Source organism: Zingiber officinale, chromosome 1B (assembly GCF_018446385.1).
Source record: "Zingiber officinale cultivar Zhangliang chromosome 1B, Zo_v1.1, whole genome shotgun sequence".
In the NCBI taxonomy this organism is placed as follows: domain Eukaryota; kingdom Viridiplantae; phylum Streptophyta; class Magnoliopsida; order Zingiberales; family Zingiberaceae; genus Zingiber; species Zingiber officinale.
In genome coordinates this window covers 119,972,062-119,999,921 of record NC_055986.1, presented here as the reverse complement: position 1 = coordinate 119,999,921, position 27,860 = coordinate 119,972,062, and the positions used below count along the sequence as shown (strand labels likewise).

Below are 27,860 nucleotides of genomic sequence, written 5' to 3'. Positions count from 1 at the left end.
AGTGTTTAAGAATACTCGTCACTTGAAGACGTCATTGTATTAGTGCAACAATGCAACATTTCAAATTTTTTGGAGATGATTGTTGGTGTGGGAAGTATCGGACGATCGAACCTGTGTTTTGATTATGTCAAAGGGTCCAAAGTTAAGTTGTCTTGATATAACAAGGTTCATTAAGCTTGCATGAATGCCCTAAGTTGTCTTAGGCAAAAGTCCTAGTGGATTCTAGGTAGGTGGAAAAACCTAGGGGGTGGTAACCCTAGTCTTGTTGGATCGTGAAGTTTCGATAGAGGGGGGGGTGAATATCGAATAAAAAATTCGTTCGAGTATAAATGCAGCGGAAATAGAGAAACAATGATAACACAAACCAATTTTACTTGGTTCGGAGCCTGTGTCGACTCCTACTCCAAGGATTGCTTTCGGTGGGCAATCACTAGCAATTTGAAATTTATTACAAACTAAGTACAGAAAAATCTAATGAAAATGACAGCAATACCGACAAAGGAATGAATCGAAAAGAAAACATGTGTTGTCGGAGCTTCGCTAGCGTTGCAGGAGCGCAGAGCAGCAGAGCAAGCAGTAGAAGATCTCTTTTTTCAGTTGTATTTGAAACTCCCCTCTGACCCTCCTTTTATAGGATGCTCAGGGCGCCTGGATCCCTTCCGGGCGCCCTGGTGTGACGTACCCCGCCCAACCAACGAGCTCCACGTGTCGACGCACGCCAGGGATAGAAATTGCCTCCCGGGCGCCCGGACCACTTTTTCTCCAGAAACTCCTTTATCTGCAAGAAAGAGTTAGTCCGAGGCAAACAATATGTATATCCTGTAAAATAAGATGTTAGCACAGTTTATACTTTAATCAAAGAAGATTATGACTTAGATTTCGTCTTTCCGAGACCAGAATCTAGTCACGATCTCGACTTAAATATCCGAAATGGATCTAAGCCGGATCGACGCCTAATGTTCCCTTCCCGGGAATGCGTCCTCACAGTCATTCCCTTCCAGTGACTTACCTTTACTCACCTGCCAGACGTCCGGTCAGCCCTTCGACCCGTCTAGACTTCTCGCCAGCTATCCGGTCAGCCCGTCGACCTAGCTGGACTTCTCGCCAAGAGTCCGGTCAGCCCGTCGACCCGCTTGGACTTCTCGCCAGCTATCTGGTCAGCCCGTCGACCTAGCTGGACTTCTCGCCAAGTGTCTGGTCAGCCCGTCGACCCGCTTGGACTTCGTGCTAGACATCTAGTCAGCCCATCGACCTGTCTGGACTTATCCTACACACTCGATCAGAGTGTTAGATAACGACGAACCTAACTTAACCTGATTTGTCATTCATCAAAACCTGAGTTAGACCGTTAGTGCTAACCGCACCAACAATCTCCCCCTTTTTGATGGAATGACAACCTGGTTAAGTTAGGGAAAAAAAATCAAGCATGATTTTCAAGGTTTTTAAGGTTTTAAGTTAGTTTTTCAAGTTTACATTTAGTTGCTCTAACTTAACCACCTATCCCTCCCCCTTTGACATTTATTAAGGACATAAGCATCAATACAAAGTATAAAGAAAGTAACAGAAATTTAAGAAATGATGACAAGTTAACTTGGGGGAGTTTAAACTTTGGAAGATTTGTTTAAAATATTAGCTTTAGCTTTTGGAAAATAGTTAAGTTTTGAGAGAGTAGTTAATTTTTAAAGATCATTTTTGCAAAATTAATTTTTTTAAAAAAATGACTTTGCAAACTCAAAGAGAACTTTCTAATCAGAAATTTGAAAAGCGTATACGTGTATAAGAATCAAGTTTTAAATTTTCAAAGTATTTTCAAACATAAGTTTTCAAAATTAAAATTTTAAGACTAAGTTTTCAAAACTAGATTTATCAAGAAAATTTACGAACATAAGTTTAATTTTGAAACACTTTTCAAATCTGAGATTTCAAAGCTGAGTTTTAAAAGATATTTACTAAACTAAGTTTGTAATAGATTCAAAAAATCTTAGTTTATAAAATCTAATTGAAGAATATAGTTTTATAAAAGTTAGTTTAGAAAATTTAACACAAAAGTTTTTAAGATTGAGGATTTCATGGCTAAGTTTTAAAAAATATTTACTTTTCAAAACTGATTAAGTTTGTAAAATCTTTAAATTTGAAAACTGAAATTTAATCTCAAAACTGAAAAAACTTAAAAAATATTATGTATAAGATGGAGAAAATAATTTTGGTGTTAAGTGATGATTTAATCCTCCCCCTAAACCTGGCATCTAAAATAGCTGTCTAACCAATTAGGTACTTACTGACTATCAGAAGATAACAACTTTCACTTGGTTAGTCAAGTTAAGTTCATTGTAATCAGTTAGTGGTTGACTTAACTGAGTAACTTAGCTTGATCAATGTATGTTTTGTATTTAACGTCCAAACCTATGTCGATGCACTGATATAAACATCATAAGTCCAGGCAATTGGCCTATAATCTCACCCCTTTCTATGTTTATCAATCACAAGCAAAGTAAACCTAGGGTGTTGGTGAGATGCTCAAGTGCTAGTCCTAGGGGAGCATGATTTCTAAGGGGATTTTCTTAGTCTAAGGCTAAAATTGTTTTGAACTTCTAGAAGTAGGAAGGTTTTGAAAAAATAAAACAATTTTAACCTAGAATTTAAAACAATTATTTTTGAAAAAATAGTTTTGAGTTTTGAAAAAGTCCTAGTCTATTAAGTTAGAGTCTAACCAATCAGATCTGAAAATGAAGATCAATAGAACAATATGTATTACAAAGGCTGTAATAGTGTTATAACAGTGCTATGTAATAATCACGACTACTGAGACGATGACGGAGGTGGTCCGGAACCCAACGATCGAAGCAGAGCCAATATCTCAGTGTGACGAGTCCGGTCGTCCTCTCGTAGGTCTCGTCACAGGTCGGAGATATCCTACCGCACATCTCGCCGTAAATCGGAGACCTCCTACCGTACCTCCTGTCGGAGATCGGAGACCTCTCGCCGTATGTATCGGTGAAACTCGGAGGACTCCTGTTGGAGGCTCGATACAGCTCTCTCTAGTCCGGATACTCGATCGGCTAGAGTGCGAGGAGCGGGACGTGGGGCTCGAGCTGGCGCTGGGGCAGGAGCGGCCTCGTTAGGAAACAGTGCGAGAAAAAACTCATCTACCTTCTCCTGCTGTGCATTTGGGTCAGGCTGGTGCTGTGCCCCCCTCTGCCAAGTCATGATACCCTCACCATCTATATGAATACTAGCTAGGGAAAAGTTCCTAGCTCCTATAATGTCGAACTCGGTCATATAGCGGATGTCACCTCTGGTGACATCAATGTCCAAAGAGGGCATATATGCTGTCAGAATATGACAGTAGGGCATATGAACTCGCCCACTCGTCACATATCCAGCCGAGTAAATAATGGTGGAAAATATATGTAGGCTAATGTCAATATCTAGCCTATGACACAGGGCATAGAGGAGAAAAGAATGGAATGGGCGCATCACCGCAAATGTCGCGAGTGCTCAGTGGTAGAATGCAAAAGACTAAGACCCTATAAAGGGCGTAGTCCTGGACTCGAAGGGTAACTGACCTAAACTAGGTCACTGTGGGTACTCGCTCGCCTCAAAAAAATATGAATAAATCGTATCAAGTGTGATATGCGAGTAGGGATCTGCAAAGGGTAGCTCCCTGGGAGGATAGCACTGAAAGGGACAGGTAGACTCCCGTAACTCCAAAAACTCTCGGATGGCAGTAGGGGACAACGTGATATCAGTCCCAGCTGCCCTAGTAGTATAGGTAAAGTCGTCTACTTTCACTAGGTTGTTATAAAATTCTGCACACAAACTTATGTTTACTGGGCTAGTACATTCAACAAGGTTCTGCAACCTATAGTGGTTTATGGCTTCCATAGCTGGAACGCAAGAGCGTAAAAAGAACGCTCTATCTATGCATTTGGTCCTAATGGCCATGTAAATGGTCGACTCAAATTTAATCCTAAGCTCATCAGTGGGAAACCTAGGGTCAACACTGGGAGTAGAGGGCCCAGCACCAGATTTAGAACATTTCCTAAATTATAAAACAAAATTATACTAATTAAAGAAAACAAACATGCAACAATATTCTGAACTTTTAAAAAGAAGATAAGAATTTTACCGAGGAGCCATTGCTAAAAAATCTTTTTATAACTGATGACCTCGGTTGATTCGCGACCGCGTATTAACCGTAGAACGAGATAAAATTTAATTTTTGAACACTTTCGTAGAAAAGTCTGAAAGAAGGCTTAACGAAAGCAAGTTGAAGTAGTGCGAGTGGAGAGGGGCGCCCCTGCCCCCTTTATAAAGAGGGCTCTAGGCGCCCGGGGTCAACTAGGCCGGGGCGCCTGGATCCCCTCCGGGCGCCCCGGGTCGGTATACCAAGGGCGCCCGCCCCTGGTTTTTTACTCCGGAATTTAAAAAAAAAAAAATAGAAGTTTGAGAGTTAAAAAAAAATGTAAGTTTTTTTAGGTAGAAAATTTAGTTTAAAACAAATAAGTTTTAATTTTCAAAATAATTTTTTTTAAGTTAAAAAAATTAAGTTTTAAAATAAATTTTAAGTAAAAAAAAACTTAAGTTTTAATTTTAAAAATAATTTTTTAAGTTTTTAAAAAAATTTAAGTTTTAATTTTTTAAAATAAATTTTAAAGTTAAAAAAATTTAAGTTTTAATTTTTAAAATAAGTTTTTAAGTTTTTTAAAAAAATTAAGTTTTAATTTTTTAAAATAAATTTTTAAGTTAAAAAAATTTAACTTTTAATTTTAAAAAAAAAATTAGTAAAATAAATTTAAGTTTTAATTTTTAAATAAATTTTTTAAGTAAAACAAATTTAAGTTTTAATTTTTAAGTAAAAAATTTAAGGTTTAATTTTTAAATAAATAATTTTTAAGTAAAACAAATTTAAGTTTTAATTTTTAAATAAATTTTTTAAGTAAAACAAATTTAAGTTTTAATTTTTAAGTAAAAAATTTAAGGTGTAATTTTTAAATAAATAATTTTTAAGTAAAATAAATTTAAGTTTTACTTTTTAAATAAATTTTTTAAGTAAAACAAATTTAAGTTTTAATTTTTAAATTAAAAAAAATTAAGGTTTAATTTAAAAAAAAAAAACCTAATTTTTAAGTAAAACAAATTTAAGTTTTAATTTTTTTAAAAAAAAAATTTAAGGTTTAATTTAAAAAAAAACATAATTTTTAAGTAAAACAAATTTAAGTTTTAATTTTTAAGTAAAAAAATATTAAGTTTTAATAAATAATTTTTAAGTAAAACAAATTTAAGTTTTAATTTTTAAATAAAAAAAATTTAAGGTTTAATTTTTTAAAAAACATAATTTTTATGTAAAACAAATTTAAGTTTTAATTTTTTTAAAAAAATTAAGTTTAATTTTTAAATAAATAATTTTTAAGTAAAATAAATTTAAGTTTTAATTTTTAAAATAAATTTTAAGAAAAAAATTTAATTTTAATTTAAATTTAAATTAATTTTAATTTAAATTTAAATTAATTTTAATTTTAATTTTAATTTTAATTTTAATTTTAATTTAAATTTTAATTTAAATTTTAATTAATTTTAATTTTAATTAATTTTAATTTTAATTTTAATTAATTTTAATTTTAATTTTAATTTTAATTAATTTTAATTTTAATTAATTTTAATTTTAATTTTAATTTTAATTAATTTTAATTTTAATTAATTTTAATTAATTTTAATTTTAATTAATTTTAATTTTAATTTTAATTAATTTTAATTTTAATTTTAATTTTAATTAATTTTAATTTTAATTTTAATTTAAATTAATTTTAATTTTAATTTAAATTAAGTTTAATTTAAGTTAATTTTAATTTAAATTAAGTTTAATTTAAGTTAATTTTAATTTTAATTTAATTTAATTTTTATTTTTATTTTTATTTTATTTTTTATTTAAATTAATTTTAATTTTATTTTTATTTTTATTTTTATTTTTATTTTTATTTTTAATTTAAATTAATTTTAATTTTTATTTTATTTTTAAATTTAATTTAAATTTTAATTTAATTTTAATTTTAATTTAATTTAATTTTTAATTTTAAATAATTTCCTTAGTCATCTCACCCGATCTATGTTTTCAATCAGGGAATCCTATAATTTTGTGAGATGAATTAGATTCAAATTTAGAGTTTGATTTAACTTTGTGTTAGATTCAGGTTTAGTTTTGGGTTCAACAAATAGGCGTTCTCTGGATAAACTTCTGGGCTATGGTGAGTCACTTGGACATCATTAAAGTAACCATGCCTTCGAGGTTTTCCAAATAGTCCTATCCACTGGACTTAGTACCAAACTTTGGTCTAACTGGTTAGGATTCATAAAGGGTAGCTTCGGTCAGTTCCACTTAGCCAAATGCATCAGGTCGAAGCCATATCTTCCTAGATATGCATAGACTAAGCTTCCGTAACGTATTATCATCCAATATTTCACCAGTACCATTTTTCAAGTTAAACTTGAACCCTTTTTAACTAATCCTAATTACCCTGTCGGGTAGGTTGGTTAGGGCTACCCTATCGGGTAGGTTAGTTTTGGAGGTGCCAGCTATTCTGGAGTCTCCCCCTGAATTAATGGCCATTTAATTTAATTTTTTTCTTGGTTTATTTCTATTTCTTTTGTAATTATATTTTACTTGGTGATAGTTTACATTTTGTTGAGTTTTAATATGTTTAGATTTTAAATTTTTTTGTTTAGGTTTGTATTTTGGTCTTTGACTTGATTTATTCGAGTTTATATAAAATATTTTTTCTTTAGGTATGTAGTATTGATTAAGTCCTACTTGCGTGATTAAACACGCTTTCGGAACCCAAGCTTGTTTTGTTGGTTTGTGTTGGGTTATTAATGACTTGAATGTTTTATTTGAGCTTGATTTATAACCAAGTCCGGTTTTATTATAAATTACTTTTTGATTATTTAATATTAAATCTAAGTTTTTGGATCTTGTTGTGAATTTTTCTAATATTTCTTTTAAATTATTAATTTCATTTTTTAGTGATAAATTCTCCTCCTTAAGTGTTAGATCTTAAGTTGGATTTGAACTTTTTATTTGTTCCTTGAGATTTTGATTTTCTTCAAAGAGCAACTCATTTTCTTTTTCTATTTTAACTAATTTATTGTTTAAGCAAGAAATAATTTTAAAAAATTTCTTATTTAAATTTTGGTATACCTCTTCAAGACTTTCGGAAACGAGTACGGACTCGTGGCTCGATTCGGGTTCGGACCCGTCTTCTGATTCTTCCTCCGATTATTCTTCGCGGGCCATCAGCGCGAGGTAACTCTTGTTCTTTTGTTCTTCGACTTCCGATTCATCCGAGGAAGTGTCGTCCCATGTTGCTTTAAGGGCCTTCTTTTTGGTCGTCCTTGGTTTCTCGTTTTTCAATTTCGGACACTCGTTCTTGTAGTGGCCCTTTTTGTTGCATCCAAAGCATGTCACACTCCTTGGGTCGATTGGAGAGTTGATCCTCTGAAGGTCCTTTTTGCTGAAGCTCCTTTTCCTCATGGTGAACATTTTCCTTACCAAGTTCACCAGGTGCTCTTCATCTTCAGAGTTCTGATCAGAGTCGTCTTCAGGTTCAGACTTGTTCTTTATCTTCTCCTTGAAGGAACCTGCAAACAAAGCTACACCCTTCTCGGCCCCGACGTTAGTTTGTTCGCGTAGTCCTAATTCACAAAACAACTCGTCTAACTTAAGTTTAGATAAGTTTTTAGAAATTTTATAGGCATCCACAATAGATGCCCACAAACTATTACGTGGAAACGCATTCAGTGCATACCTTATTAAGTCCTGGTTCTCCATTTGGTGGCCTATCGCATGGAGCCCATTGAGGATGTCCTTGATCCTCGCGTGCAGCTGACTTGCAGTTTCCTCTTCCTGCATTTTTATATTAAATATTTTATTTAAGAGTAAATCCCTTTTTGTTACCTTAGCATCGTTGGTTCCTTCGTGCAGCTCGATCAGTTTATCCCATAGTTCTTTAGCGTTTTTATGCGGTCCGACCCGGTTTAGTTCTTCTCTCGTTAATCCGCACTATAAAGTGTTGATGGCTTTGTTCTCCGTTGATGCCTTCTTCTTTAGGTCTGTTGTCCAATCTTCAGGATCCAGTAGATTTCCTGAGCTGTCTACTGGTATTTTATAAGCTTTGGTGACGCTCATCCACTGGTCGAAATCTGTCTTGAGATATACTTCCATCCGCTTCTTCCAGTACGGGAAATCGTCCCCGTTGAAAAGGGGAGGTCGTACTGTGCTGAAGCCTTCAAGCTGAGACATTTTAATCCCTGCACACAATCAAACAAATAGACAGGCAAATTCCCAAAATTTGGTCTTGGATTAGCAGTGCGGGAAGAATTAAAAGATAATAGAGGAACTAAATTGGTGTTGCACCAACTTAGATTTAATTGCAATGAGAAAACTTTCCAAAAAGATAATAGTATCAGTTTAGAATTAAACGTAAGACTGAAAGCGAAAGAAAAAAACAAAAGAAAATTTCACCCCCTTGTCTGATTGGTGGTTGCACCAAATCAGAGTGGTACCTATTCTGATACCACTTGTTGAATCGTGAAGTTTCGATAGAGGGGGGTGAATATCGAATAAAAAATTCGTTCGAGTATAAACGCAGCGGAAATAGAGAAACAATGCTAACACAAACCAATTTTACTTGGTTCGGAGCTTGTGTCGACTCCTACTCCAAGGTCCACGGTCGTTGACCGCTTTCGGTGGGCAATCACTAGCAATTCAAAATTTATTACAAACTAAGTACAGAAAAAGCTAATGAAAATGACAGCAATACCGACAAAGGAATGAATCGAAAAGAAAACGTGTGTTGTCGGAGCTTCCTGGATCCCTTCCGGGCGCCCTGGTGTGACGTAGCCCGCCCAACCAACGAGCTCCACATGTCGACGCACGCGCAGGGATAGAAATTGCCTCATGGGCGCCCGAATCCCTTCCGGGCGCCTGGACCACTTTTTCTCCAGAAACTCCTTTATCTGCAAGAAAGAGTTAGTCCGAGGTAAACAATATGTATATCCTGCAAAATAAGATGTTAGCACAATTTATACTTTAATCAAAGAAGATTATGACTTAGATTCCGTCATTCCGAGATCAGAATCTAGTCACGATCTCGACTTAGATATCCGAAATGGATCTAAGCCGGATCGATGCCTAATGTTCCCTTCGCGGGAACGCGCCCTCACAGTCACTCCCTTCCAGTGACTTACCTTTACTCACCTGCCAGACGTTCAGTCAGCCCTTCGACCCATCTGGACTTCTCGCCAGCTATCCGGTCAGCCCGTCGACCTAGCTGGACTTCTCGCCAAGCGTCCGGTCAGCCCGTCGACCTGCTTGGACTTCTCGTCAGCTATCCGGTCAGCCCGTCGACCTAGCTGGACTTCTCGCCAAGCGTCTGGTTAGCCCGTCGACCCGCTTGGACTTCGTGCCAGACATCCGGTTAGCCCGTCGACCTGTCTGGACTTATCCTACACACTCGATCAGAGTGTTAGATAACAACGAACCTAACTTAACCTGATTTGTCATTCATCAAAACCTGAGTTAGACCGTTAGTGCTAACCGCACCAACACCTAGGTCCTAGGTGGTGGAAAGTCCTAACTGCAGTTAGGCAGGTGGAAAATCCTAGGGGTTGTAACCCTAGGTGCTAGGGGGTGGTAACCCTAGGCTGAGGAAAACCCTAGGGGGTGGTAACCCTAAGCTGAGGAAAACCCTAAGGGGTGGTAACCCTAGGCTGAGGAAAACCTTAGGGGATGGTAACCCTATGTCTTAGGGGGTGGTAACCCTAGGTAGAAAGTCTAGTCGGTCTGAAAGACCGATCTGGCAACTAGTAAACTCTCCTGAGAGGAGTAGGTGAGGATGTGTTCCCCGGCGAGGGAACATTAGGCGTCGGTTCAACTTAGAGTCTCGTCGAAACTCAAAGTCAGAACCGGACAGTCAGAGGCTGTCAAATTTCAGTTTATATATATTGTTTTATGTCGGAACTAACTTTATTTTGCAGAAAATAAAGAAGCTGGAAAAAGCTGGTCCGGGCGCTTGGAAGGGGTTCGGGCGCCCGAAATTGGTTCGGGCACCCCGAGCTGGTCCGGGTGCCCAGAGATGGTCCGGGTGCCCCAAGCTGGTCCGAGTGCCCAAGTCGGTCCAGGTGCCCGGAACCCAAAAGTTATCGCTAAGCTGATGTGGCGCGCGCGGAGTGGCCAAGCTACGTGGTCCAGGCGCCCGGAGGGGTTCCGGGGGGCCCGGAATAGCCTATAAAGGCAGCTTCGACCAGGAGCTTAAAAACAACTCAACGAACAACTTCCGCTTCTTCGAGCTGCTAAAAAAATGCTTCCACGACACCAAAAAGCTCCGATGATGTTTCTTCTGGAGATTTTCTCAGACAAAGCTGTCGGTATTGATTTTAGAAGTTCCTTGTACTATAACTGTAATCATTTGTACTATTCCGGATTGATTAGTGATTGTCCATTGAAAGCACTCTTACGTGCGAGCCTTGGAATAGGAGTCGTCACAGGCTCCGAACCAAGTAAAATCTTAGTGTTTGCGTTGTGTGTTTTATTTTCCGCTGTGTGTTTTACTCTAAAAAAATGAATTAGCCACGAGCGTTATTCGCCCCCCTCTAGTGCTTTTCGATCGTACAATGATCCTCTAGATCCTTACTACCATCATATTTTCCAATAGCTGGGGGCTTGTACCCCTTCCGTAGCTTCTCCTCAAGTGTCCTTAGAGAGAATGACACTTGCTCCTCGGGCATCTCCCTTGGCTCCTCCCAGAGGACTTAGCTTTCCCCTTCTTCGAATCTCTGAGCGGGGAACTCTCGGGCGTGGAGGCCTAATGTTACTCTTTCTTGTGGTAATACTCTGGGCAGGGGTCGGAATAGAAAGCTTGGGAGAAATTCTCAGGCTGTTTTCTTTTAGACCCCCTGTCTGAAGCATGGGTCTGGTTTTTTGAAACGGAGGGCATCTTGTATGGTTGTGAAGCGGTGGTATGCCTTTCGGAAGTCGCTCGTCTCTTTGCTTCCTTGAATAACTCATACTCTCCGACCATCATGGTGACGTTGATATTGCCAGTGTCCTCCATCGTCACATTCCAGAATAGGTGTAGGAGTTTTCCACAGACGACGCCAAATTGATCTTGTCCGGAATCTAAGTCAGACGGAGACCGATTAAGATGGTGCTGGTGTTGACGGAGAGGCGACCTTGGCACACCTAACGTATGTGCACAAAAATAACAGACCCTCACGTGGAACTTAGGGACAGTAGTGACAAAACTAGCGGTACTCAGGCTCTGTGCACACTCAGATAAGCACACGGAATGTTAGAGACCAGAAACCAGGGAAAAAATCCCCGACGTAGGCCTTCCGACACTCAAGTTAGGTACTTTTCCCCCAGAAGAACAGTCTATGAAGGAAAAAAGAATTGTAGAAGACGAGTGTGAATGTGCGCATACCTGGTTAAGGGAGAGAATCTCCCTTTTTATATGATACTGCGTACCTTCAGAGCCTGCATGTTGTTAGAGAATGTCAGGTGTCAGGGCTTGTCGGGTGAGAGAGGGTGTACGGTGGCCTCCTATTGGTGGAAGGAAAGTTCCATTTGCAGGCGATAACAAACCACTAGCATATTCCCTGACGCCTGACAGTTATTCTCTAATAGGAGGTTACAATTTATTGACATTGTTTGTCGCTTAGCGCTTTTTGTCTCGCCCTGGTTTAGGGACAGCTCGGGATAACCGTTTGTGCCACTTGACTTGACTCTTGATGAAGGGGATGAGCTGTGGCGAGGGTCTCATCTTTCACGCTTGGATCGCTGAAGAGCCGATCAGAAGTTGTCTTATTGAAAGTACCAGGTCTAGCAACGCGGCCCGAGCTGAGCAAGCCCCACCAGCCGGGGCAGGTCAGGCACTACTCCAGGTTGCGTTTTATGTCTCATATCTGGGATCCTGCTTTGTCTGTACCTGACCAGGAATTATGCGGCTAGTGGCATGAGGCGGTCTAACTCTTTCTTTCTCCTAACTGTTGACTGCCACGTCTTTTTGACTTCTAACCGTCACGTCCTCTTGACTTTGGACTATCTTTGACTGTTACGTTCTCTTAACTTCTCACTGCCTAGTTTTATTGGCCCCACCTTTATGCACCGTATCAATATTGTTATTGAAAAAAAAAGTAAAATAGATAAATGAAATTCAAAATAAAATTAAAACATAACATAATTTATTTTAAAGTTTACTATCGTGACCGATATATTGGAAATGATAGGCAATTGATAACTTAAAAATAGTTATGAATTTATTATTGTGATTTAGATTTACTCAATAGTAGGCAACTGATATAAGATTTACACCCCTTCGTCATCTCCGCCTCTCCTTTTTCTTCCCACAAACATCCCCCAAAGTCTTCCTACCGCCCAAATCAACCATCTCATCGATCGAGCCACCCTTTCTCTCCACCTCTCCTCGTCGATAAGCAAATCCACACCCTTACGCTCTCCTCCACAAACCCAATCCCTTTTTAACCCTCACTCCCTTCCTCGCTGCCTCCTTGCTTCTTCTCTTCATCTTTCTCCAGCGCTCGCCATCCATGGCTTCCACCGCCGCCGCCTCCCTCTCCCTCCTCCCAACCTCCTCGTACCGACGGCGTGTGGTGGCGGCGTCTGCCTCCGCCGCGGCCTGTCTTCGACCTGGGCTCCGACGGATGGGTTTCGCCTTCGCGGCGGGTGATCGTTTGCTGACCGCTCACGTTGCCGACAGGATCCTGGCGGTGGCTGGGAGGAGCGGGAGAGGGATTCGTGGAGTGGTGTCGATGGCTAAGAAGAGCGTTGGTGACCTCACTGTGGCTGACCTCAAGGGGAAGAAGGTGTTCGTCCGAGCGGATCTGAATGTGCCCCTCGATGAGGACCGTAACATCACAGATGATACTAGGATACGTGCGGCTGTGCCGACCATCCAGCACTTGATCAGCAAAGGGGCCAAAGTCATACTCTCCAGCCATCTGGTAAACGTCTTTTCTTGGTCCAATTCAGTTGCAACTCGGGCTTCTATCTGATAGCACGGTAATTGACCCGTTAACATATTCATGGACGTTCTGAAAGGTTATACCTTTAGCTTGTGGATCTGCAATGCTCGCACTTTTAACTCAAAATTTGTTGTTTATTTATTTGACAACTTGATCGGAACCATCAAAGCTTATGGTTTTTGAATTCTCTTTAGTACTGTAGCAGATTCCCGTTTTTGGGGAAAAAAACAGAAGGAAATTAGGACTCTGTTTTCAAGAAAAGGTTTGAAATCTATATGATACGGCGAATACGGTGAGGCTCTTAAGTTGGGTCAAAGTTCAAAAGGCCGGCTAACATAGCAGATAAAGTCAAAAAAGGGTCAACACTCCAGGGTCAGATCTTGAGTTTCTCAGTACCGATGAAACTTTGACGCGAGTCGATACCATCCAGAGCCAGGTCCTTTCCATCACTTGTGGATAGCACGGTTAACTATTTCGGCCGAGTAATCTAGTCGATCAGACCTATGGTCCAACGAACCCTAGTGCCAAACGGAGAGGCTGAGCAAAGAGGGAGGCCCCAACAACATTCCTCAAATCCGATCTGGTTGCGCTTGCAAATGACAGCCGATCGGACTACAGAAGGGACTCAGTTGGTTTACCAGCTAAGCATATTAAGGGCCCCTCAACCCAACGACTTCGCATTCCTTTTTTTTAACATTTTGCGCCACGGACAACAGAAAATATTCCATATACAAGCTGTACACTAGAAGCTTCCACCTTGCCAAACGTAGGGATTGCGGGTCCATTTTGGAAAAGGTGTCAGAGTATCTTTATGGTCTAGAGCATCTTTATGGTCTGCCATTTTTTGGAAACACCTTGAGATTCTTGCACAGACAAACAGTAACACTATAAAGGGGGGGGGGGGGGGGGGGGGGTAGACGCAGGTACTCTATGCATACACCATCCTATGCAATTTTACACACTTATAGTCACTATTTGTTCTACTATTCATTGCTTTTAGCGAGATCACTACTTGAGCATCGGAGTGCCTGCGACGGGATCCCTCCCTGACCTGGTTACTGACATTCCTTTTGACACGTAGGACCATGCGAAATCACTTTTTTTAGTTAGGAGTCTTCGTTCGGTCAACATAGTCATCTGCCCAGTGCTCCATCTTCCTCTCTTTCGGATAGTATCAAATTTAGTGTTGTCAATGGGAATTTTTGCCTGCATCTGAAAAGCGAAAATGGATGAGACTGGACGACTCACTACAGTAACTTTGTCGCAAGAAGACTTGGAACTGCTAATAGCCGGCCGAGCGACTAGATTGGTGCAACAATAATAAGCAGCATTCGGGTATCCTCTTCCCAACGACCCAACTATATTTGCGACCGACCCTCAGGCCGAGCGCAGGATCTGACTGGAAGGCTTGACCGGCTTCCAACCAATCCTTCCTCCCCCAATCGCCTTCCTGCAAGCACCAGCACATCCGACCAGCTTCCTGCCCGTGCCCTTATCGCTGATCGCATATCATCGGGTGTTGTTCCGCACGCCCCCTGATGATATGAGCCTAATGGAAAGGCCCTAAGGATCATTTTCTGAAAATGCACCTATCTGTGACCTCCGGAAAGGTAAAGCTCCGATGGCCGATGGATCTCCCGAGCGGGCGAGCATGCCATTTTCCCAAGAAATCTTGGAAGATAAACTGCCGAGTCATTTTCGACCCCTGTCGATTGGAGAATATGGAGGAGCAATTGACCAGAGGACCACCTGCTTAAATTCGAAAATGCAGCTATCCTCCATCAGTACACGGACGGAGTCAAATGTCGAGTGTTCCTTACCACCCTCTCTGACTGAGCACATAAATGGTTCAACCGGCTCCCGACCCGATCGAGTCCATATGCTGCTTCAAGGATTTTCGCAAAGCATTCCTTCATCATTTCGCTAACAGCCGCCACTACCATAAGACGATGTTGAGCTTGTTTTCCCTCAAACAATGGCCCAGAGAGAAAATAAGGGCTTATATCGAAAAATTCAATCAGGTGGCCATGGACGTCCCTTCGACCACCCTGGTGATTCTAGTAGGCGCCTTCTCCCAAGGGCTCACAGATGGTGACTTCTTCCGATCTCCCATTAAGAAGCCGCCAAGGGACTACGACCATCTACTCAAGCAGGCCACTAAGTACATCAACATAGAAGAAGCTTAATCCGCTTGGAAGAAGGAGGTTTCCTTCCACTCTTGCCTCCGTTCCTGAGTGTCGAGCTCCTCCTCCCACTCTGCCACCTAAAGGGTCCCGATAGGGTCACACGTCGCATCACCACGAGCAGAGGCAGAATGCAGTCTAGCATGTAGAGGCTAAGCATACACGATTCCTCGAGTCCCATCAATGGACTTCGATGTTTTGTACCTATCACCGGTCGAGAATGCATAACACTAAATATTGCTATCATTATAATCAAGATATGTAGCCAGCGACCAATCATGGGTTTCGCTAACGATTGTCTTCCCCTTACCAGTAGCGTCATTACTGACTGAATAGACCCCCAAGGCGAAGCCCTGACAGAACCGATCGGAACCAGCATCAGCCCTAACAAAGAAATAATCGAGCACCAGCTTGGGCCTCTACAGAACAACCTCGCTAGCTGACTCGAGAAGAAGCAAATCATAGCAATGCCTCTCGGGGCGACATTGGTATGATAGTAGACGATCTAACCGATGGTGATTCTAATCGAGCCAAGAAGTCTCACGCCTGTCGACTGGAGATTTATGTAGTCGGGTGTAGTTGAGAGAAAGCATAGGGGTCTGAGATTAGTTTCGGTCCCCAAAACTTGGAGGGGGTGGAGATACCCCATGATAACGCTTTGATTATTAAAGTTGTTATAACCAATTATAATATACATTATACCTTATATATAGGAAACTCTGTCAATATCATCTTCAAGAAGGCGTTTGAGCAGTTGCAGATAGATAAAAGTGAACTCCAGTCGATGACGACGCCTCTCTATAGATTCACTGGAAACAAGGTATTATTGATCGAACAAATCCGATTGGCTATCTCTCTAGAGTAGGAGCCCATTTTGAGGATTTGATGATCGAACTTCATTGTGGTAGACGCACCTTTAGCTTACAATGTAATTTTGGGTCGATCGGTGTTGAATGAGTTCTGAGTTGTCGTCTCCACATTCTGCCAAAAGATCAAATTCCCAATTGATGACTCGGTCGGCAAGGTAAAAGGAGATCAACTGATGGCATGTAAATGCTACATGGAGGTGGTAAAAATCGAAGCTCGCTCCGCTCGAAAAATTCAGCGAGTGGAAGTTATCGTCATTCAAGAAGCTCCCCCGACTTTAGCTTATGAAGATAAGGAGGAAGTGCAAATTCATCCCAACCGACCGGAGGCCATCACTCAAGTAGCAGTCGATTTGAGCCAAGAGCAAAAGGCTGACCTGGTCGATTGTTTAACGCGCAATAATGATATCTTTGCCTGGACGTCTCAGGAACTCACGGGTATCTTGCCAACAATAATGGAGCATGTGCTTAATGTCCGCTCGAATGCTCGGCCGGTTAAACAGAGGAAGCGAGATTTTGGAGTTGAGTAGAATCAAATCATCCGAGTGGAGGTGGACAAGTTACTTGAAGCCGGGCATATCCGTGAAGTACAATTCCCAAGCTGGTTAGCAAACATGGTGCTGGTGTCTAAGCCTGGGAATAAATGGCGAGTCTATGTGGATTTCAAAGATCTAAACAAGGTTTTCCCAAAAGATTACTACCCTCTGTCATGCATTGACTAGGTGGTAGACTCAACTGCTGATTGCGAGTTGATATACATGCTGGATGCATATTAGGGTTACCATCAAGTCCCTCTGGCTAAAGAAGACCAAGAGAAGGTTAGTTTCATCACTGCTGGAGGAACTTGTTATAATATTATGCCGTTCGGATTAAAAAATGTAGGAGCAATATACCAACGACTTATGAACAAGGTGTTTCGAAGGTAGATCGGCAGAAACATAGCGATATACGTGGATGATATACTAATCAAGTCCCTCCGAGTTGTCGATCTATGCGCAGACGTAGAGGAGACGTGCCAAATCCTGAGGAAGTATGGACTCAAGTTGAACTCTAATAATACTTATTCGGGGCTAAGAGCGGGTGCTTCCTTGGCTACATCGTGACAAAGCGGGGAATTGAAGCCAACCCGAGTAAGGTGAAAGCTCTCCAAGACATGGCCCCACCATGCAATTTGAAGGAGGCACAACGCCTGACCGGACGAATTACGACTTTATCCCGATTCATCTCAAAGTCATTCGATCGGAGTCTACCGTTCTTCAAAATACTCCATCGAGTCACTAAATTCTAATGGGATGCCAAGTGTGATACGGTATTGGAGGAGCTTAAAAATTATTTGTTTGCTTTACCCGTACTCGCAAAACCCATAGCTGGCGAGCCACTATAGGTGTACATATCTGCCACTGAAAACGCCATCGGGGTTGGTGCGTCAGGATGGCAAGTAGTAAGAACAACCTGTGTATTTTTTAAGTCATTTATTAAAAGACATTGAATGCCACTACACTGCTCTCGAAAAGTTGGCGTACAGGCTTGTCTTAGTCGTTCGGAGGTTACGCTCTTACTTTCTTTCTCATCCCATAATTTTATTGACTAATAGTGCCTTGAGTCGAGTGCTCATCAACCTAGAGGCTTCAGGAAGATTGATCAAGTGGACAACAAAGTTAAGTGAATACGATATACATAACAACCCCAAGCGGTCATCAAATCTCAAGTCTTGGTTGATTTTGTGACAGAGATACAAAGCCCCATGCCAGAAGAAACTTGGAGAATTTGTGTGGACGGATCGTTTACTCGGCAGGGCAGTGGAGTCAGGATCCTTATGATATCCCCGCGCGAAGATAGAATGCAATTGTCCGTTCGGCTAGAGTATCGAGCTACTAATAATGAAGCAGAATATGAGGCAATAATAGTCGGTCTGCAGACCACAAAGTATATGGGTGCTTCCCGAGTCCTGATCTACTCGGACTCTCAGTTAGCAGCTCAACAATTATCAAACAATTTTGAAATAAACAATGATCGGTTAGGATTATATGCAGAAGCGTTCGATGTTACATAAAATCCCCTTATCGGAGAATTAGTGTGTGAATGAGTTAGCCAAGTTGGCTAGCTCTCTAAGTCCATGGACTCTGGGTAAGTCGGTCGAGCAAACATTATTGATAGCTCACAATAAGAGACAAGCTAAAATAGAGATACAAAGTAATTGGCGAGCACTTATAATTTTGTTTCTTTAACAAGGAATTTTATCGGCTGATCGAGAGCAAGCGACTATAATAAAAAAGAAGGCAGGTCGGTTCACATTAATTGGTGATCATTTATACAAGACGATTTTTTCTCGTCCTCTGCTCAAGTGCGTCAGATCAGACGATATACAGTATCTTCTACAAGATGTGCATCAAAGTTTATGTGGAAGTCATCCAGGCGGTCGGTCACTCGCTAAGAAGATTCTACTAGTCGAGTATTTCTAGCCCACTCTGTAGGCAAACTCGGCTTGACTAGTAGCATCTTGTCTATCATGTCAAAAACACTAAAACATTCCGCATCAACCCACGGAACTATTGAAGACCTCAGTTGTCTCCTGCCCGTTCGACCAATAGGGTATGAATATTGTAGTGTCCTTTCCAATGGTGGTCGGTCAGAGAAAATTCCTCCTAGTAGCTATGAATTATTTTTTCAAATGGGTGGAAGTCGAGGCACTGACCAAGATAACCGAATGGATGGTCATCAAGTTCCTATAACAAAATATCGTGTGTTGGTTCGGTATTTCTTATAAGTTTGTTTCGGATAATGAAAGGCAGTTTCAAGGATAGAAGATTCAGGAATGATGCTCAAGTTATGACATTCTGCAAGCTTTTACTTCCGTGTTTTATCCTCAAAGTAACGATCAGGTGGAAGTCACCAACAAGGAAATCATCAGAGGACTCAAAACCAGACTCGATCATCTTGGAGGGAGTTGGGTCGATGAGTTGCCCGTTGTGGGCTTATCGCACTATGCCCCAAGAGGCCACAAGTATAATCCCTTTTCATCTTGTGTACGGTGGAGAAGCGGTTGTACTGGTGGAAGTTGGCATAAAGTCCGATCGGAGACAATTGTACGATGAGGATAATTTCGGTCGGCGCCTTATGAAGCTGGATCTTATAGACGAAATCAGAGATAAAGTAGTCGCTTAGCTGATAGCGTATCGGCACCGAATGAAACAAAACTACAATCGAAGAGTCATCCCCATATTTTTTTTCAGGGTTGATTTGGTCTGGAAGTGGATCAAGTCGGTCGGCGATGTTAGTAAATTAGAGCCATAATGAGGCGAACCATATAGAGTGGTGTAGAAGCTCACCTCGGGCTCTTATTATCTCCTAAATATGGAAGGGAAAAACTTGAATCGCCTATAGAGTGCGAATCATCTACAACCCTATCGGGCTTGAGGGTATGTTTGTAACAAGTTGGTGTATCTTGTTGAAAGTTTATACTTAATGAATACAGACATATTCAAGTCAAGAGGCCTAAGTCCAAAACTCTCGAGTCATTTGACCGAGTTATAAGTGAGCTTGCTCTCACGACCAAATCCCAAACTCTCGAGCCGTTCGACCAAGTTATAAATGAGTTTGCTCTCACAACTAAGTCCTAGACTCTCGAGCCAAATAATCGAGTTATAAGTGAGTTTCTCTCACGATCAAATCCCAAACTCTCGAGCCGTTTGGCCGAGTTATAAGTGAGCCTACTCTCGCTACCAAGTCTTAGACTCTCGAATTGTTCGGCCGAGTTATAAGTGAGCTTGCTCTCACGATCAAGTCTCAGACTCTCGAGTCGATTGGTCGAGTTATAAGTGATCTTGCTCTCACGACCAAATCCCCGACTCTCGAGTCATTCGGTCGTTATAAGTGACCTTGTTCTCACGACCAAGTTCCAAGCTCTCAAGTCAATCGACTGAGTTATAAGTGAGCGTGCTCTCATGATCAAGTCCTAGACTCTCGAGCCGTTCGGCTGAATCTCACGACTAAGTCCGAGACTCTCGAGCCATTCGATCGAGTTATAAGTGATCTTGCTCTCATTACCAAGTCTCAGACTCTTGAGCCGATCGACTGAATTATAAGTGAGCTTGCTCTCACGATCAAGTCCTAGACTCTCGAGCCGATCAGTCGAGTTATAAGTGAGCATGCTCTCACGATCAAATCCCAGACTTTCGAGCTGTTCGACCGAATTATAAGTGAGTTTGTTCTCACGACCAAGTCCCAGACTCTCGAGCCGTTCGGAAGAGTTATAAGTGAGCTTGCTTTCACGACCAAGTCCCCAAACTCTGGAGCTAATCAATCGAGCTATAAGTAAGCTTGCTCTCATGATCAAATCTCAGACTGTCGAGCCGTTCGACCGAGTTATAAGTGAGTTTGCTCTCATGACCAAGTTCGAGACTTTTGAACCGATCGACCGAGTTATAAGTGAGCATGCACTTATGACCAAGTCCCTAGCTCTCGAGCCGTTCGATCGAGTTATAAGTGAGTTGTTCTCACGATCAAGTCTCAGACTCTTGAGTCATTCGGCCGAGTTATAAGTGAGCTTGTTCTCACGACCAAGTCCCAGACTCTCGAGCTGATCAGCCGAGTTATAAGTGAGCTTGCTCTCACGACCAAGTCCCAAACTCTCGAGCTGTTCGACCGAGTTATAAGTGAGCTTGCTCTCACAACCGAATACCAGACTCTTGAGTCAATCGGCTGAGTTATAAGTAAGCATGTTCTATTACCAAGTCACATACTCTCGAGTCATTTGGCTAATTTATAAGTGAACTTGCTCTCATGACCAAATCCCAGACTTTCGAGCTGTTCGGCCAAGTTATAAGTGAACTTGTTCTCACGACCAAGTCCCAGACTCTCGAACCGATCGACTGAGTTATAAGTGAGCTTGTTCTCACAACCAAGTCCCAGACTCTTGAGCCGATCGACCGAGTTAGAACTGAGCTTGTTCTCACGACTAAGTCTTAGACTCTCGAGTTGTTTGGCGGAGTTATAAGTGAGCTTGTTCTCACGACTAAATCCTAGACTTTCGAGCCGTTCTGCCGAGTTATAAGTGAGCTTTCTCTCACGATCAAGTTCAGACTCTCGAGCCGTTCGACCAAGTTATAAGTGAGCACGCTCTCATGGCCAAGTCCCAAATTCTTGAGTCGTTCGACAAGTTATAAGTGAGATTGCTCTCACGACCAAGTCCTAGACTCTCGAGCTGATCGACCGAGTTATAAGTGAGCATCCTCTTATGGCCAAGTCTCAGACTCTTGTGTCATTCGGCCGAGTTATAAGTGATCTTGCTCTCACGACCAACTTCTAGACTTTCGAGCCTTTCGGTCAAGTTATAAATGAGCTTCCTTTCACAACCAAGTCCAGACTCTCGAGCTGATCGATCGAGTTATAAGTGAGCATGCTTTCACGACCAAGCCCCAGAGTCTCGAGCCGATCGACCGAGTTATAAGTGAGCTTGCTTTCAGGACCAAGCCCCAGACTCTCGAGCCTCGAGTTATAAGTGAGCTTAGTCACACAACCAAGTCCCAAACTCTCGAGCCGATCGACTGAGTTATAAGTGAGCTTATTCTCACAACCAAGTCTCAGACTCTCGAGCCATTTTTGCCGAGTTATATGTGAGTTTGCTCTCACGACCAAGTAAGATATAAAAGCAAGGAACAAATATATATAAATTGAAGAAGCATAAGTTCTTAAGTCTTATACAGATCCAGAAAACTGCTAAGGAGGAGTTTCTAATATGTCAAGCAAAATCAAGAAAGGTGGATGTTATCTAAAATATTGTTGCGGCGTATAAAGTTGCTAGGGAAGTCGACCATCAGATTGCCACCCTCCCTTAGCTATTTGATGGCCCTTTCCGCTTCATAGCCGAACATCTTAGTAGTCTGATCGGTGAGCATTTAATTAAAAGCTTGGGAGCGAAGATATTCTACTCTGAAAGTTTCTAACCACTCGGGCTCCCCCGTCTTGTAGCTTGTCATCTCCGCCTTTGAAGCTTCTAACTTGGCCTTTAGGGCCTCCAGCTTGGCGCCCTTGGAGGTGAGTGTATGTTGCTTTTCTTCAAGTTGAAGGTCCTTGACAATTTGTTCGGCTTATCGGCTGGCCTGCTCTGAGATAAGCGCAGCCTTTGCTTTTTCAAGTTTCTGGGCAAGAGCTTGAGCTTCCTTGTTCTTTAGATCGAGGTCTTCAATAGCCTTGATTTTTCGAGTGTTCTCCGAGTGGAGGAGGCATCAGAAGTGTTCAATTGCTTCTTGAGCCTCTCAATCTCGATCTCATGGTCGTGACCCTTATCCTTCTCTACTATAAGAGACTGCTTGGCTCTTAGTAGTTGCTCCGCTAATTGTTGTAAGGGGATATGACATAAGAACAAACTTCTGAGAAAAAAATGTGCAAGGGAAAACGAAGGCCGACAAAGAAATGGTCCTTGAAGAAAGTAAGATAGTCAACCGGAGGAAGATTGGGGTGGGCATGGCCAGATGGGATGACGAATATGATATGTGAGACGTTTCTGGTCCACCTCCTTGCCATTGAAGTCGGAGGTGGTGGAGTTGTACCAGAGCCCGTGGACAGCGATGGGGGAGTGGAAGCCATGGAAGAGGAAGAAAGTTGAACAAGGGACGGAAGAAAACAAACTTATGATGAAAACAAAGAGCTTGTAGAATTGCTGACGACAGCAAAAAGGAGTAAGCGAAGAGGAAGACGATTAAGAAAACGATAAAGCTGCGTTAAAGCGTGAACCTTAAAAACCCTAGTGACGGTTGTTCACAATTGTTCGATTAAGGAGATGGAGGAGAGAGGTTTAATCTGGACCGTTAAATTTGAACCGCCAGCAGTCACATCGAATCTCAACAATCACCTGTCACATCGGATATTCTTTATCGCAAGCATGCGACACCGGGCAACAAGCCACGGGTTGTATTTATGAGGGATGTAAGACAATAAGCAAGCTTATGATAAAAAAACGTGCTCATCATACCGAACATTCATTAGTAAGTAATGTGACGTTGCCCTGTTTCCTATGCTCTAGAGTAGCGTCAGCTCAAGTCGAGTGACGGTACAAAGAATGAGCATTCGGTCGAGTAGCCAGGGACCCAAAAGCACCAACAACTAAGTATAACATCAGCTTGAGCCGAGCGGCATAACAAAGAGTAAACGTCCGATTGAAGGACAAGGGACACAAACAACATAAGTGTCTTGTCAGTCGGACCTGCAGCCTCTTTCAACTAGATTTGAAGAGGAGGCTTATGATACGACGAATGTGGTGGGGCCTCTGAGCCGGGTCAATGTCTAGAAGGCCAACTGACATGCCAGTTAAAGTTAAAAAGGGGCCAACACTCGAGGCTAGCCCAGTCAATCGTCTCGGCCGAGAGGTTATTCGACCGGATCCTTGGGTCGGTTGGATCCTGAGTCCCTCAGTACGGATGAAACTCTTACCCGAGTCAGTACCATCCAGAGTTAGGTCTTTTGCATCACTCGGGGATAGCACGGTTAACTATTTCGGTCGAGTAATCTAGCCAATCAGACCTATGGTCCGATTGGACAAATTGGACACTTTGTCCAACCAAACTCTGGGGCCAAACGGAGAGGTCCAGCGAAGTGTGAGTCCTCGACAACATTCCTCAAATCCGACCTGGATGTGATTGTAAACGACAGCCGATCAGATTACAAAAGGGACTCAGTCGATTTGTCAGCTATATATATTAAGGGCCCCTCGACCTAACGACCTCACATTCATTTTTTGGTATTTTGTTCTACTGATGACGGAGAATATTCCATATACAAGCTTATACTAGAAGCTTCCGCCCTGCCAAACGCAGGGATTGCGAGTCCATTTTAAGAAAGGTGTCAGAGCATCTTTATGGTTTGTCCTTTTTTGAAAATGCCTTGAGACTCGTGCACAGACAAACAGTAACACTATAAAGGGGGTCTCCATCTACAGACGTAGGTAGGCTATGCGTACGTGATGCTACACACCCATAACCACTATTCGTTCTACTGTTCATTGCCTTTAGTGAGATCACTTACTTGAGCATCGGAGTGTCTGCGCTGAGATCCCTCCTTGGCCCGATTACTAATGTTCCTTTTAACATGCAAAACCATGCAGAATCACTTTTTTCAGCTTGGAGTCTTCGCCTAGTCAACATCAGAATTATTTGCCCAGTGTGCCATCTTCCCCGCTTTCAGACATGATCACTATACATTTACATTAGAGAGTTCTCAAGAATTCTTGAGACTAAAGAATTTACAATATAGTAGCAAGTATATCCCTAATCAATGATTCCAGACGGAAGAACTAAGAAAAGGAATTCCAATTCTGATTTTTTTTTTATTTAAATTCAAACGTAAGAGTTTGAGTTAGAATTACCGGAATAATTTTTTGATCTATGCTGCACTGTAATATTCTTTTCAATAGGAATTGATTTCCTAATAAGCTGTTAAATCAATTTTAAAGGTCATTTATTCCATGCTGGATCAGTAAGTTACATTTTTTTTTCCGTGTAAAACAATGCCTTGAAAGTTCAAAGTTGAGAGTTTTGGTTATTTCCTCATCTTTCTTATTCTAACCATTTTCAGACAAAAGTGGCAATCCAGAGTTAGATATAACTGTAGAGTTTATGATCTCACAGCAGCCAGGATGTTTTCCACCTGTGTAATCTTATGGTACTGGAAGACTGAATTACAAAACTCTTTACTTCTCTTTTTTACTGCTTCAAAACATTTTGGTTGAGCCATTGAAATACCACAATGAACTGCAATTTCAAGTGGCCTCAGCAAGGATTATCGTAATGTCATTGTGTCTAGTTATTATTGTTCTTTTGTGTTACAGAAAAGTTGTATTCTTCTTTGTTTTATGCTGTAGTTGATAATGCTTATGCTCTCTCATTGCTACCATTTTGTTGTGTAGACTCTAGAGTGATTACCGCTGTACTTATATATTATGTATTTGAATAATCAGGGACGTCCAAAGGGTGTCACGCCAAAATTTAGCTTGGCCCCTATAGTGCCTAGGCTTTCTGAACTTCTTGGAATCAAGGTTTGATCGAGTTCTATCTCATGGTATATAGCAAGCACACGGTTCTGCAAGTGGACATGTGTTGTCTCACGGTATGCTTTCTTTGCATGAATAGGTTGAGAAAGCTGATGATTGCATTGGTCCAGAAGTTGAGAAATTGGTCAATGCACTTCCTGAAGGTGGTGTTCTACTTCTTGAAAATGTAAGATTCTACAAAGAAGAAGAGAAAAATGAACCTGAATTCGCCAAGAAGCTGGCAGCACTAGCAGATCTCTATGTAAATGATGCATTTGGAACAGCACATAGAGCACATGCATCAACGGAGGGGGTCACCAAGTTCTTGAAGCCCTCTGTCTCTGGTTTTCTACTGCAAAAGGTGGGTCTTAACATTGAAAACAACTATATGTCATTATGCATCTGTATATTTGAGGTTTTCAAAATAGTATTGCAACACGTTTGAACTGTACATTGGTAATATATGCTGTTTGAAATACTTGGTAATATTGCAACACGTTTGAACTTAGTTTTTGTACACATTGCTCACACTTCGGGTTCATTCCATATATCTGCAGGAACTTGATTATCTTGTAGGTGCTGTTTCAAGCCCCAACAGACCTTTTGCAGCAATTGTAGGTGGTTCAAAAGTGTCATCTAAGATTGGAGTAATTGAATCACTGTTAGAGAAATGTGATATTCTTCTTTTGGGTGGAGGAATGATATTCACATTTTACAAAGCACAAGGCTTCTCAGTGGGTTCTTCTTTGGTAGAGGATGACAAACTTGAGCTTGCAAAAACTCTTATTGCAAAAGCCAAAGCCAAAGGTGTCTCTCTTTTGTTGCCAACTGATGTTGTTGTGGCTGATAAGTTTGCACCCGATGCAGACAGCAAGGTTTGCTAATTTATGTACTAGTTGCTTGGGAAAACTATTATGGGTCACGCATCTCATCTTCTTTATCATTGTATGAATTCATAATTTTTGTAAATTGTAAATGGAATAACATAATTCTGTGTATTTTATCAATGCCGAGAACAAATTGGTGATGTAGAACATCTCTTTTTTTTTTTTTCAGGTTGTGCCAGCATCTGAAATTCCTGATGGTTGGATGGGACTGGATATTGGCCCAGATACAGTTAAGACATTTAATGATGCACTGGATACAACCAAGACGGTTATTTGGAATGGTCCAATGGGAGTGTTTGAGTTTGACAAGTTTGCTTTTGGAACTGAGGTTAGGATAATTTCTTATTCCAAAATATTCTTCGGATGTACCATTTGAGATTCTCAATCATAACTAAGTTCATTGGATTTTGTGTGTGAAACATTGGCACCAGAAAGCAATGTTTTGATCTGTTTGACTTGGCAGGCCATTGCAAAGAAGTTAGCGGAGCTCAGTGGAAAAGGCGTGACGACAATCATTGGAGGTGGAGATTCTGTTGCTGCGGTAGAGAAAGTTGGAGTAGCTGATGTAATGAGCCACATATCAACGGGTGGTGGGGCTAGCTTGGAGCTGTTGGAAGGAAAAGAGCTTCCAGGAGTTGTTGCATTGGATGAAGCAATTGCTGTACCTGCATGAACTTGATGGCAGGTTAAGATTTCTTTTGGAATCTGATTTACTTGTCAGAAACGATGGCCTAAATTCCATTTAAGAGCTATATCATTGTGATGGCTCCTTTCTCTTGTTTCGTCCCTCCCAAGAGAACCCCTCAAGACTCGGAAGAGTTTCCTGCTGTAGAGTTTTTTTGCTAGTTATAAGTGGATCATACCTTTTAAATTGTCACAAGTTGCCTTTTAAACAGTGTTGGTGAAACAACCTGTTTATTTTCAAGTCAGATTCTCTTTGTACCTGATTGTGATAATAATAATTGCTCTTTAATCCGTGCGTGCAAGAACTGAGCTAGTGTGGTGTTTATCCGTGCGTGCTCTTCGTACCAATCCTTTTTTTTTTCGTTTGTTCTTATTTCTTATATCGTTCTCAGGAATGTTTATTACGCGCAATATTATTATTACTTTAAATCAATGCCATGTATAAGAATAAGTCGAGTCGAGCTTTGGGATGTTCACGTTTATTTAATAAGATAATCAAGTCGAGTCGAGTAAAGTTTAAAATGAACCAAGCTTTTGAAATGAGTGTTCAAATTTGACTTAGATTTATTTTTTATGAGTTTGAGTTGGTTTGAAATTTGGTTCGTTTAAATATTATCGAACTTTCAATTCAAGTTTGATTCGAGTTTGATTTGTTTAGATGTTATCGAGCTTTCAATTCAAGTTTATTTAATTGTTTAAAACTTTTAGTTATTTGATTGATTATTGAGCTTGATAATTTAAATTTATTTATTTATTTATTTAATTTTATTATTTATTTAGCATATTGAAAAGAGTTTTATTAATAAATATTCACGAACGTTAACGAGCTGAACACATATGTGTTCAAGTTTGTTTGTTTAATTTAACGAGCTGTTCAAATTTATTTATTTAATTAACTTTATGTATATTGAACGAACATAAATAAACTCTTACCGAATCGAACACCAAATTTATTTACGAATACTCGGTTCATTTACAATCCTAGTTCTATTATCTATAAATCCATTTCAAATATAATTAAATTTAGAAAAATATTAAAGCTAAAATACGCGGGGCAAATCGTTTCCACTAGCCGTTTGCATGAGCCGATCACTGAAAATACGGAGATCAAATGCGCGATGAGGTGCACGTTGATGAACGACATGTACTTATCGGCTCGTTCGGTTCTGAGTCAAAG

General features: G+C 40.8%; 1 protein-coding gene across 1 annotated transcript; it reads left to right on the top strand.

Moving 5' to 3' along the window:
- Window positions 1-12,397: 12,397 nt before the first annotated feature.
- On the top strand, window positions 12,398-26,974 carry LOC121975729 (phosphoglycerate kinase, chloroplastic-like). Its single transcript, XM_042527560.1, has 6 exons — window positions 12,398-13,017; window positions 25,041-25,118; window positions 25,213-25,473; window positions 25,670-25,987; window positions 26,169-26,327; window positions 26,463-26,974. Exons 1-6 carry the CDS (start codon window positions 12,604-12,606, stop codon window positions 26,670-26,672), a joined length of 1,440 nt encoding a protein of 479 aa, XP_042383494.1. The 5' UTR covers window positions 12,398-12,603; the 3' UTR covers window positions 26,673-26,974.
- The last annotated feature ends 886 nt before the right edge of the window (window positions 26,975-27,860 follow it).